Below are 12455 nucleotides of genomic sequence, written 5' to 3'. Positions count from 1 at the left end.
TCCCGCGTTTAACATTTTACTTATATATGCATATTATATTTGCAGAGTAATTAATCACGCAGGGTGGGCCAACCAACCCCGCAGAGATCGCGTCTGCGTCTGCAAATTTAATCCGATTCGCGACAATCACAGCGCTTTATCACGTTAACCTTACCCCAGATGTTTTGGTTATACTTTCATCAATGCACCCCAGAGCGAGATTGGACATCATTACTCGCACCCTCGGTATGCGTACGCCGTGCACTTGGGTGCGGGCGGGGGAGGGTGATGATGCAAAGATGAAAACAGCCAGGGGTGACTTTGACGCGGCCCGAAAGAGTTTTCTCCTTGCGCGCACTGCGCCGTTTGTTTTCAAACAGCTCCTCCGCTGAAATTATGCACGGAGACATTCGTGCGCGTCTCTCTCACCAAATTAATTGAAAAACGTACCAACGCTCGGCAATCCTCGCGCCAATTAATCAGCATGCTCAGCCCTCCTCCCCTTTTGCGTTTCGGCGAAATTGGCGCAACTGATTAATTCTGATAGCATCTCTATTGTCTTTGTTCACTGCGTAAACAAGCAAATGATACGGACCATCGCTTTATTTGTGTTTTTATTCTATGCAGATTGCACTTAATTATTTGAAATTAATACATGCACTGCAAGAAACCCTTTGATGTTCAATGTGAGGATGAAGGGTTTTATTTAATTTTTGAATGTTTAACTTAAGTTGTAGAGATAAACTATTGCTGAAATCCACAAAAATGGTCTCCATGAACCACTTTCTATAGTAAACTATGCAAAAAAATCTTAACTTTAGTCATGTAAAGCTCTAATTTAAAAAAAAAAAATATATTTTCATCCCTATTTTAGCCTAGTAAAGAAATTAAGAGATAGCCAATAAGCTGACTAAAAATCCAAGTCTATCCATAAAGAATTAAAGTTAAGTTTCGATATAAAAGTTTCATTGTTACAGAGAGAAAATCATTTATCCGTGAAGTCTGAGTAGGAAACAATTATGTAAATTACTTATGAGTCGACAATTTTGTGGCCGCACCACTACAATACGATAGGATAAGCAGACTTGCACGCCATGGACCGTTGGTCAAAGAACTCTCGTGGCACAGTATGAGTAATTTGAAAGCGAGATAGAGAGACAGATCCTCGTTCAATTTTCTATGCATTTATCCACCTGCTGAAGTGACTAATCACCGTGCGATAAAAACTGTTTTGATTTTCCGAGCCGCGCAGCCAGCGTCAATAAACACATAGGCCCACAACCATGTATATAAATGTATATTATGTACTTGGGAGGGACATGTATTCAGTCATTCAATTTTCATAAGTGAATAAACCGGGAGGAAAGCTGCGCTGAGCGTTTGGCCGCGCGGATGCATCTTTCTCTTAGGCCGGAATAAATCGCCTCATCCTCGCCATCGATCAAAAATAAAGTAGCCATTGTACAGTTTTATTGGGCCCTCGACTGCGTGACCACAATAAAAATCGCTGCCGTCATGAATTACTCATTTTCTATTGCAGTCGCAGCATTTCAACTTTGAAAAATAATGCCGTGTACGCACTCGTCGGATAAAATCAATTACTTCTTTCTCGCGTCATTAGCATTTTCGCCCCAGGAAGAATGGGCGCGAACTATAATGGGATGCCCCTCGTAATTCCTATTGTTCTCCACGCACATCAAGGCTAATCGAATGTGCGTGTACGATTCTTCGGCTGATAGAGGCGGCTTCGAAAGCATTTCTTGCACTGCACAGGCGCTTTTTTAATATTTTAATGGGAGAGAACGTGATCGGCACGTTAAATGTCATGTTTAAATTTATCCATTGGAAATTTTTCTCTGATTGTAAGGCACAGTTTCAAAAGTTTGATATTTGAAGAAAATTCTTGTAACGTAAAATGTCAAATCTCAATTTAAAAGAAAATATTCATGTTATTTTCATTTCCTCACGATTTTAAATTCAAACTGCACTGGAAAGTTTAAGCGTGAAGTAAAAAGGAAGAAAAGAGAGTGAAGGGAGGGTTATGAAAAAGCCGTTCGACTGCATATTCGCTTTAGCTTCACGTGAGAAATGAAAAGCTGCGCCGAAAGTGGCTGCGCCTGTATTACGGATACCCTGTCTGGCGCGTTTTAAAGAAATGAGGGTGGAATAATTTAGACACAAGCAGCGAGTGTGCCAGCAAGATTAATGTAGTGTCAACTGCGAAAAGTAGACTGGCTTCTTTTCGCTGCTTTTTGCACTTTGCATGCGGCGCGTTGTGATTTTCGCGGCAGCCCCTCTCGCTTTTCCTTTTCTCTCTCTCTCTCTCTTTCGGTGAGCTGCTCTGTAATCACATTATACTCCTTTTGTTGGCGGGGGCGAGCGGCCCGAGATGAAATGGTGATGCTTAATGACGTATAAGAAGTGGCGTTTTCGGAATAGCAGCTGCATAAATACGTAATTTCCGCGATAAAACACACGCAGGGCCGGTTTATCTCAAATTGGGAAGCTTCTCTCCGCATCGACCCGAGCAGGGAAATTAAGCTAAGCAGCCAAGTGTGCAAATTGAGACGGTCTGGTGAAAAAGTTGCCATCTCCACCATGTTTGTGAGGGGGCTACGCGGAAATTGAGTTTGGGGAAAGGGTTGTCTACAGAAAAAACATCCCTACCAAGATTAATTGTGTACCGATTAGATATCTTTCTAGAAAATTGGTTTTTATAAATAACCAGAAAGAGGACAGATGAGAAATCCAGTAAACTATAGAAATGACGGGAATTAATTGTATGTTCTTATTTTTTGTCATGGAAAAAATACTTTTTAGAGCCTCTGCTCATTGTCAGCCCATCCCGTGGGCTATGAGCTCACACGCACCAGGGTCCTATCTTGAAACGCCAGATATTTGTCCCATAATCCGCGGGAAAGGTGCAAAAACCAGCAAGTGGCGCCTCCAACCAGCCCGTTGAGCTCGTTGAGCATTTCAAATCATTAAACTAACCACTTTTTGCCACCTCTGACATTCGGAAGCCATTATTAGATCCCAGAAATGCTCAACAAAGTATTTAATATCTCCCATTATTGCTGTGATACTCCGAAGAATGCCTTAACAATACGAGCCAACAGGCTATTTTTTACTTCAGAGGAGTTTTTGCCTGATTGTGACTGCCATTCTAACGAAAAGAAACAGTGCACTCTCTACTCTGGCAAAACAATCGTCATCTGCAGCGCAGACAAACTGTAAGTAATCCATTTTCCCATTGTCTTCGCCTGACGCTCACATCAGAGGAACCGGCGCGGCTTTCGGAGAAGGAACCAGGAAATCAGAGAGACGCACCGACACTCCCACTTCCACCCGTGGCAGCGCAGAGAAAACTCTTTTATATTTTCCCCCTGCACACGCTAATGTGCAAAAGAGCGGCTGCTGAATCTCAGAGCTCGCCGGGCAAAGCAATAAGCGCGCGCGCGGAGAGTAACACATCGGAATTGAAAGAGTGGGTGGGTGGAAGGCGAGGGCTGCGTCGGTTGGTTTGCTGATGGTTTGTTTCCGCGTGCGGGAAGTCGAGTGTCATTTTTGTTTGATCGTCCCTGCGACTTCCGAGACAAGTTGCGAACTCATGCCGGCAAAATGCACTCCCTTTTGGTCAAATTGCTGACATAAATCACAAATAAGTCGGAGAAATAAATTGGGAGGCAGCGAGGAAGCTTGCTCCTAAATCAATGATATTTCGTATGAAATTTCTTTGTACGTTGTTTTACAAAGCGTCTTTGGATTTTTATTGCAGTCAGCAATGTCCAATTGGTATGTATCGAAAAGGCAAAAAGTGATTCACGATGACAGTTTTGACTGTCGTGTGCCCACGTGCATCATCCTTCCAGCGGTTTTGCGATATTAATAGGCAGTTGGTTTGCGATGCCTCGTCCGCGTGCGAAGTCATAAAACACACTGCCGAATGGCATTATTCAGTTAGGCGGAGCCGTGTATGACCCATAGCAGCTGATTATAAATTCGCATTTCACAGTGCTGCGTCGATGGAATACTGATCGTATGCGCGAAATTTATTGACCAATTCAATGTAAATTAATTATGCGGATGTGCCAAATGTGCCTTTTCTAAGCTGATTTTATTTAAGATGGAATAATTTAATATCTTGTCCTGCAAGGTGACTATTGCAACAATTGAAACAAAGATTGAACGTTGCAATCCCAGTGAGAGCGGAAAGAATGTTATTCACACCGTCAAATAATGTCTTTTTGTACAGGACGTCGTAAAAATTATCAAACCCACTCGATCTCGCTTTGTACTTCCCCCTGGACGTATTTCGCGGCTGGACTTGCGGGCCTGATGATTAAAAACAAAGAATCTGGATGACGTGGCCAGATGTGCCTCTTCAACTAAATTATTCGAATCGGGAGCCAAAAGTCCCATCTGCACGTGCCAGGGTGTAAGATACGAGCTTCCTGTTGGTTGCTGTCCGTACGTCACACCATTACTCACAATTTGACAGTAAGAAAATTCATTGTCAATCAAATATCTACATGAAAACATGCGGTGAAAAATAATTAAACATTTGTTTGGACAGAAGCAATCCTGCAAAATACACGGAAAATGTTGGACAAATTCGAAAGAAAAAATGCCATTAAAATTAAATTAAACCGTGAGCTGCGGAGCCAGAGGAATTCAATGTTTGCTATAAATTTCTTTGTTTAAATCAGCTTAAATATCAGGGATATTTACCGACAAATAATAAAATCTTGAACTTGGCAGCCGAAAGCAGCAGTGTTTCTCCTCCGCGTCTCTCGAAAAGCAGTTAAAGGGTGTAAGCGAAGGGGGGCGAGGGTTAGACTGCCACGGGGTGAGTTCGGTCCTGCGCCCGCACGTAAATTCACTCGGTATGATCATCCTTTTCTTCTTTCTTTTCCGAGGTAAACTACAAATTTTATCTGTGCGCGAGAGCAGTATTACAAGACCGTAGGCGCTGCTGATGCAAAATTGAGCGAAGGGGACACTCCGCTCGCTCGCTCATTGTCATAAGGGGCAGGGCGCGCGCCAGAGATAAAATTTTCCATTCCCGGCCGATCGCTCGGGGGTGATTTGTCGCAGTTTGCGAGACGTATGGCTCGCTTGCCTGCTTGCTGCTTGCATACCTTCAGTCATCAGCGCGGTTTCCTCAGCCAAGGGAGTGCGTCGGCGTGCACTTGAACTCATTTGCCAGCGACATATTTTATGGCCAGACACACAGAGCCGTGCTCAGTTTATCAGCTCGTTGTCGGTACAGAGAGCACTGCTTGCTTACCAACAGGAAATTTGCGAGCACCCCTTTCTCGGGGCGGAATGGGGCGCAATCGTGTCTGCTTGATAAAAACACAAAAACACGCCGCTTAAATTTCTGCGGTTCGTTGTCTGCGTGAAATAAAGCTGTGTGGAGCTTCCCGTAGAGGCTTGCGGAAAATTCTAAATCTGCTTTGTCGTCCAGATAGTGGAATGCAACCACGGAGCCCCTGATAAAAAAGCTCTATTTGGCCACAACATTTAAGAAAAACATATTTTGCAGCTAAAAATTGTTACTTTTACGGTTCAAATTAAATTTAAATTGTTAACCCTCATTTTTCCAGTCTTTTCTAGTTTAAATCTGTAAATTAATTTTTAAAGTAGTAAGAATTTCTTTTAAATTCTCTTTTAAAATATATTTTCCTATAAAATCTAAGTAGGCTGTGAAATTTAGACTTTTCTGAGCTGCAAATTGTCGCTGGACCAGCAAATAAACACGAATCTTGCAATTTAATCCACACAATTATTTAAAACTATCAAAACTATAAATTGGCTAAAAGCCAAGAAAAGGTGCTTATTAATCGCTTGGAAATTTTGCTCGCATAATTTAGGTTTTTTATCAGTTTTTCAGACAAACATAAAGGGTTCCATTCATTCTCAAAATAGAAAATCACCATTCGTTTTATTTGACACTGTTTATCAGGTTAGACGGTAAATACAAAAAACTCGCAATTTTTCTACAAAAAGGTTTTTTGTAATTTTTGAAATGATGTCTCAAAATACCGTCTAATTTGCACGGACAGAAGTCTAAAAAAAAGTTTACAATTTCCTGCAAAAACCCTCTAAAATTCACGTTCCTTTTCATAACCATCACATTCAATGATATTTATTAATCAATATCTATTCCATTCCATTTGTGGTATCCTTCCATCTTCTTTCTTTTTTCACGGAAACTTCAACGCCGTTTTGGCAAATGATACCGGACGCCTTCTTTTTCAGGGGGGTTTTCCACGAATTTCCCAACGCCGCATGAGTCAGAAGATTTAGTGCAGCACTTTTTCTGCAATTTGGCGCAACACACGCGGACCGCCCGACCCACCCGAACATCTCTATGTAATCTGCAGCCCTGTCGAGTGTGGCGGTATTCTCGGTAATTGTGTGAGTCACGCCGGAGTGGTCCCAAAAATCGTAAATAATCCTGCGCGCGCGATTCAATTATATCGGGTCCACACACGCCCTTTCCGTCCAAAAGCCAAAGAGGCCGCGTGTTGACAATGGCCCGTCATCAGGGCCGGCTCCTAATTACCATGCTCTTTTGGCTGCAGCTTAATCAACTAATGCACGCGAGACAATAGGAGGAACTGCTCTGGGATAATAACTCACGCTTGTAGGAGGATACAAAGACGAGCACAATGATGGTTTAATGATCCTCAGAGACAAATAACACACACGAATTGTTTTTTCCGAGCGGCTACCTGAACTGGCTCATCGCATCAGCGGAGGCGAAAATCACGCCAAAGGTGCTTGCGCGGGCGGGCAATTTGTTTTAATTGTGTGTTCATTATTTCTTGGGATGGGAACCTCAGCTAATCAAATTTTTAGCTATGCGGCAATAAAGATTGTGGGAGTACAGTAAAATAAACACGTTAGATAAGGAAAACAATTCAAGAGTCAGAGGATGCTGTATGAGAATGAATAATTCATATTTTTTCTTATCATCTTCGCACTTGCTGGATGTGTTTTTTTATTAAGGTTGTTTTAAGGTTGATGCTAATTATTTGTGCTTGTTCTCTGGCAAATGCGTGAAATTTAAATTATACTTTTATATAAATAATTTACCTATTGTAATCATTAATAAACCGACGTTTTTGGACTTTTTGGACAAATTCAAAAGTTCGATTAAAAATTCTTTTTATTCTATAATCAGAAAAATTTATTATCTTGGTTTTGGAATAAGTCGAAACATAAAATTTTGCTAGCTGAATTTCAAAATTAAAAATAAATACTCTTGCATACCAATTGGCTACAATTAGTTTGTTAAGATTTGCACTTAATCTGCTGTTTTGAAATTGCTAGATACACATATTAAATTATCAATTCCTTTCAGTTTAAAAAGTGACAGCAACCGAAGTATTCCCTGACTCTGAATGCATACTTCACGGACGCGTCTAAAGGTTAATAATCCAATTAATTATTCAATTAGAGCTCGCCTCCGACATGCAATATCGCACACGAGTGCTCCACCTCGAAGTAATTACACTCGCATGGAAACTGTGTTCAAAGTGCGCGTCGTGAGCACGGATCAGTCCGGCCAGGTGTGTTTCAGGTGGAAATGCACATAGAGCCGGGTGCATTGCGAGGTGCACACAACATGCTCTCCGGGGCTCCGGCTGGCTGGCGGATAAAAAGCGGAATGCAGCCGCTCGTCGCTACTTCCAGCTCCGTGTTCGCCTCTCCATCAATTACAGGAACAATGGACGCACTAATTAGCCGAGAGATGTTGCGAAACATGCTCCCGACTTACTGACTGACATGCATCCACCGACCAGACCAGCAGGGAACTAATGCCAACTTCGTGGCGCCTGTTTCCAATGTGCACTGCTGATGTCGAGACTGAATTAGACGGATTGTGTGCAACCGGCTCATCAACCCATTACTGGAGTGAACCGACTGATCTAGTTTATATTCGTAAATCTGCAAGACCGAAGTTTTTAATTAAATTTTATCACTTAACTTTTGTAATTTAAAGTTTTATTTGATACTCGCTGGAATAGATTTTATTAATTATTTTTAAGTGATTTTTCGATGCACAAAGTGCTAAATTTATTTTATTTTGAAAGTTTTGTAAAATATTTTAGACTAATAATAATTTATCAAAAGGGCTTGTTCAAAAATCTATTCAGAAAAGATATAAATATTTGTGGCTGCTGCACTGCAGAAATGAAACAGAGCCCACAGGACTTTTTGAAAGGTGACTTCGTTTAAAGAAATAATACTATGTGGAAATTTAAAAGAAACAAAATTTAAATTTGAAAAACGCTAATTTGCTTTCAAAATATTGTTTAATTAATTATTTTTAGTTAAAATCGATACTCACTCCATAGATGCGTGGGTTTATCCAAGACACCCCATTCTCGTCCATGTGGCATTTCTGGTGTTGGTCTTTCCTGTGATGGTGGTTCTCTTGGTTCTTCACGTTGAGTTGGCTGGAACATACAAGGAAAGGTAAACGTCAAAAGCGATGCGATTAGAAAAATGTCAAATGAAAAGACCAAATCGAGTGAATTAACATAGATTTGTCACTCGGTCGACTGTAACACCGCCATCAATCAAACTAGGTCTCATTAAAATGATGCACGCGTTTAGAAAAGAGAGACGTGTGTATGTGCGCGAGCGAATAGCTCAGCGATCCAATCATGCGTTAAAACACTCTCGGGTGAGTTCAATTAGAGGCAGCTCCTGTGTGGATAGAGTAATTATAACATGTACATATTTCCACCTCCCACGCGGAATATAATTTTCACACGAAATCAGAGAGCCGAGAAAAGCAGACAGACCTGACGCTCGTTACCTCTTTCGCGTGGTCGTTGGCCTATCAGCGAGAAATCAATTAGTTTTTTCTCTCATCGCTCGTTGGAGGGGAACTCGGACGAGCGATGATACAAACTTTAATTAATTATAATTGAACGGTGGATGGATAGCAAATTGATGATTGTGTCGCGGCCGATTCAATAGGACATGAATACATAGTTTCTTGATTGGTGGCTCCTGTCTGGCTGGGGCAAAAAATTCATTAGGGCTATGACTGTTCCTTATTTTAAAATAATTTTTCGAAAAGCAGAGAAAACGGTGCACACGCAACCCGCGAGTGTAAAAAGTTCAGAATAAAGTAGGATGATGGGGTTAGGTCAGTAAGAGTGGCAGAGTTCGCGGCCACTTTACGGCGTCGAAAGAGCCGGTTCGCAATTAGCCGACCTCAAGGTGAACCGAGAGAAACAAAGTGTATCTTTATGATCGCCAGCTGCTACTGAGACGACGCGAGATAAATTCACCCGGTCGACCGCCACTCCCGTCCCGGGACGCTGAGAACTAAAGAGCTCGTCGGACGCTGGCTGGCTGGCTGGCAGTACGTGTAAAGCAGTAAACGAAAGATTCTATCGTCGCGGCGGTGCTAAATTAATTGGGGATTAAGAGGTTGGAAACCTCCTCGACGCAGCTACCCACAAAGAGATGCTTTTATCGACGCCACAATGGCAACTCGTTGATTGGAATATTGAAAGCAGACTCATCTCGGCAGCCCGCCTTTTGAATGGCGTGTGCAAATTTATGACGCGCCTATCGACACATCAAAACACGCACGCCGATCGCAGATTTCGAAAACAGCTACTCCTGAAGCTAAATTGGCCTGTTTTCAAATGGTGCTTTTCTAATTTAGTTTTTGGCTCAGGCTATAGAATGATGTTTTGTCTCAAACCTTTTAGCTTCAAAAATGAGAAGAAAATATATTATCTAATTTTACTGCATCATCATCTACACTTCCAATCATTTTTTAATTTTGTTCCTTTCTGTTCGGAACTGAGCAAACTTGCCCTGCTGATTAGCATTGGATGTGATTTTTTATGAGAATGTCCAACCAGGAAAAAAATTGTTTAGATTGTAGGATTTAAAGAACAACTTTACAGAAAACTTGTGAAATATCTTTTTTATCTTCACTCTAAACACTATCTAAAAATTAGGAAAAAGCTAAAAATTTCCAAGTTTGCCGTTTGATTTGTGGAAAAATTAGCTCAAACGTTTTAGCATGCTAAACAAGCATTTTATTCCTACTGAAAGATCACGTTTTATTTCACAATTTCCTCAAAATTCGCACGCCAATGGATCGCGACGATAGGGAACAAAATCAAGCAAAAAATCATTGAAAACCCGTTTAATTCATCGAGAAATTTGACAAAATTAGGAATTCAAATGTTCATTGGTCCTTATTTCATTAGTGCACAATTTAGTGATAGACCGTTGCTAAATCTCACAAACGATAAACTCAATGAATGCAAAATATGTTCTTAAATGTTGGCCTGTAAAGCTTTAACAATCCTCCTGAAACAGCTTGTTATGACTTCTGTTAATGCATGGAAATATACTGAATGACGTACGTGAATTTCTTGAATAGAGTAAACCAAATTTCATCGCTTTCGGAAATTATTTCACATTACTAGTAACGATTTGAACGTGACTCGGAAAGCAGGTGCTCTTCGTTCAGAATGATTTTAGGGCTATTCAGGCGGTAATAAATAATTTATACGTCTGCGGCTCCAAATATTGATTCCGTATATAAAGCGCGTAGCATGGAGAACACACACGTGTTCGTTGTATGGTAATCCGGCATTCGCGTGGACAGAGGCAATTTGAAGGTATAAACTATAAGTCGCACTGAGCCTAGGGGAATATATACTTTTTTATGGTGACAATAAATTAAGAGTGCTTATACAAACACATAAAATTCGTGCACCGACAGACACACACACGCGGACACTTGAGAGTAATACCCGCGGCATTAACGGGCGGCTAAAAGCTTTGTCAAATATTGCTTTTAGAATCGGAGATAAGTTGATTTTTCAAAGAGTTGCTTGCTATATTACGGCTCCCTCCCTCTGCGAGCACAAAGAGCACAATACAATCTGCTTTTGTAATCGGTTTTTCTCGTTCGGAAAGCAGGATTTTCCCTTCATTGCGTTCATTCGCGCCAAGCAGGCGCGTAAAGCAAGCCGAATTTCGTCTTTTTAATAAACACTTTTGGCGCGGCTCCATTTCCCTTGTGAGCACTCCATTTAATCAAGATTTAATTTACATCTGCACGAAATTCCCCGCGTGTATGCATATACGCGCGAATTTCCCTCTTTTTTTCTCCTCGGCTGAGACGCTCGTCGCATGCAAAATAAAATTATTGCGCGGCGGCACTTCTTTTCCTCTAATATTGGCATTCCTCTCTCCTGTGTGAAATAAAGTGTAACGTTTGTGTGTATGAAAATCTTCCACTCGCTCCGCGCGGTGCCGCAACTCACTCATCCGAGTTCAAGCAGGGGGACGGGGACAAGTGCGCGGTGAATTACGTGTATTCCGCGAGGTGCACTTCTTACCGTCTGAAAAATTGCCGTCTGCTGCTGGCAAGAAGTCGGTGTCATTATACTCTCTAGGTGGCTTTGGAACACTTTCCGCATGATAAATGGAGCATTATCCGCGGCTCTGTCTCGCCACTTGCAATGGGCCAAAATGCAAATCACCGGCGCCGATCAATAAATAGATGTGCCGCCGCTGAACATTTATGAAGAATGTCTGCGCGGTATTCCGCTCACGTCGCCCGGTATAAAACGGAATGTCGCCTCAACTACAACTATACACTTTTCCATATTGGGAAATATTGCGGGCCCTGACGCGAGGCGCGCGCGTGTGTGATGTCTGTGTTCACCCGCACTATGGAAAAATTTCGAGGCTCGCGTCTGCATGCGAAAAGTTGAGGGGTAGTTTGATCTCTTTACCGAGCGAAACCAAACGTGCAGGGTGTCCGAGGTGCACGGTGCGTGCAAAGCGTTTTACTTCAAATATCTACTAAAGGAACACGCCTGAATGATACGAGATACATGAAAAAATATTTATTTCTCTGCAAAAGAGAAGTTTCCGCTAAATTTTACCAAAACTGAGATAATTTTCATGAAACAGAAAAATGTAATGCGCAAAACAAAATCTACAACTACAGGAATATCTGATTCTTGAATAACGAAAGGAAAATAAGCCATTTTTTATGTATGTGTAATTTCTCCATTTCCTGTTTTCAAATATCAAAAACCGAAGAAAAGTTTATCAAATATGGTTGTCCAATCTGGAAATTTGGCAATGTTTGTGAAAGAACCTAAATTTCTAACGAGCACTCTTTCCCTAAATAAAGCCTCTGAAACAAGGTCAATTCCAACACGGGAGTCAATTTTGGTTTATCTTCGATTATCACCGAATTGTTTGTTTCCAGACTGTCATTCTGGTCCAGTGTGGCAATTGCTACCGCGCGCGCGGGATCAATTTAAAAATTCCAACCGCTCTGTGGCAAAATTGGCTCCTAAATTAGCGTTAGATTATCTCCACGGTCGCGCATGTAGTGGCGCTTTCTTTATATTCCAGCTCTCAGCGGCGCGATTCGCAGCCAAAGGAGCGAGCAAAAGCGA

At 41.6% G+C, this 12455-nt stretch overlaps 1 protein-coding gene across 1 annotated transcript in view; it reads right to left on the bottom strand.

The window, feature by feature from the left end:
• Positions 1-12455, bottom strand: part of LOC135940092 (kinesin-like protein CG14535) — a 197807-nt gene that overhangs the window by 136017 nt on the left and 49335 nt on the right. The window contains exon 3 of the mRNA XM_065484827.1: positions 8342-8450. Within this exon, the coding sequence (XP_065340899.1) occupies positions 8342-8450 (109 nt within the window). The remainder of the gene's footprint in view (positions 1-8341; positions 8451-12455) is intronic.

Source organism: Cloeon dipterum, chromosome 3 (genome assembly GCF_949628265.1).
Source record: "Cloeon dipterum chromosome 3, ieCloDipt1.1, whole genome shotgun sequence".
Lineage (NCBI taxonomy): Eukaryota > Metazoa > Arthropoda > Insecta > Ephemeroptera > Baetidae > Cloeon > Cloeon dipterum.
This window is presented reverse-complemented; position numbering and strand designations above follow the sequence as displayed.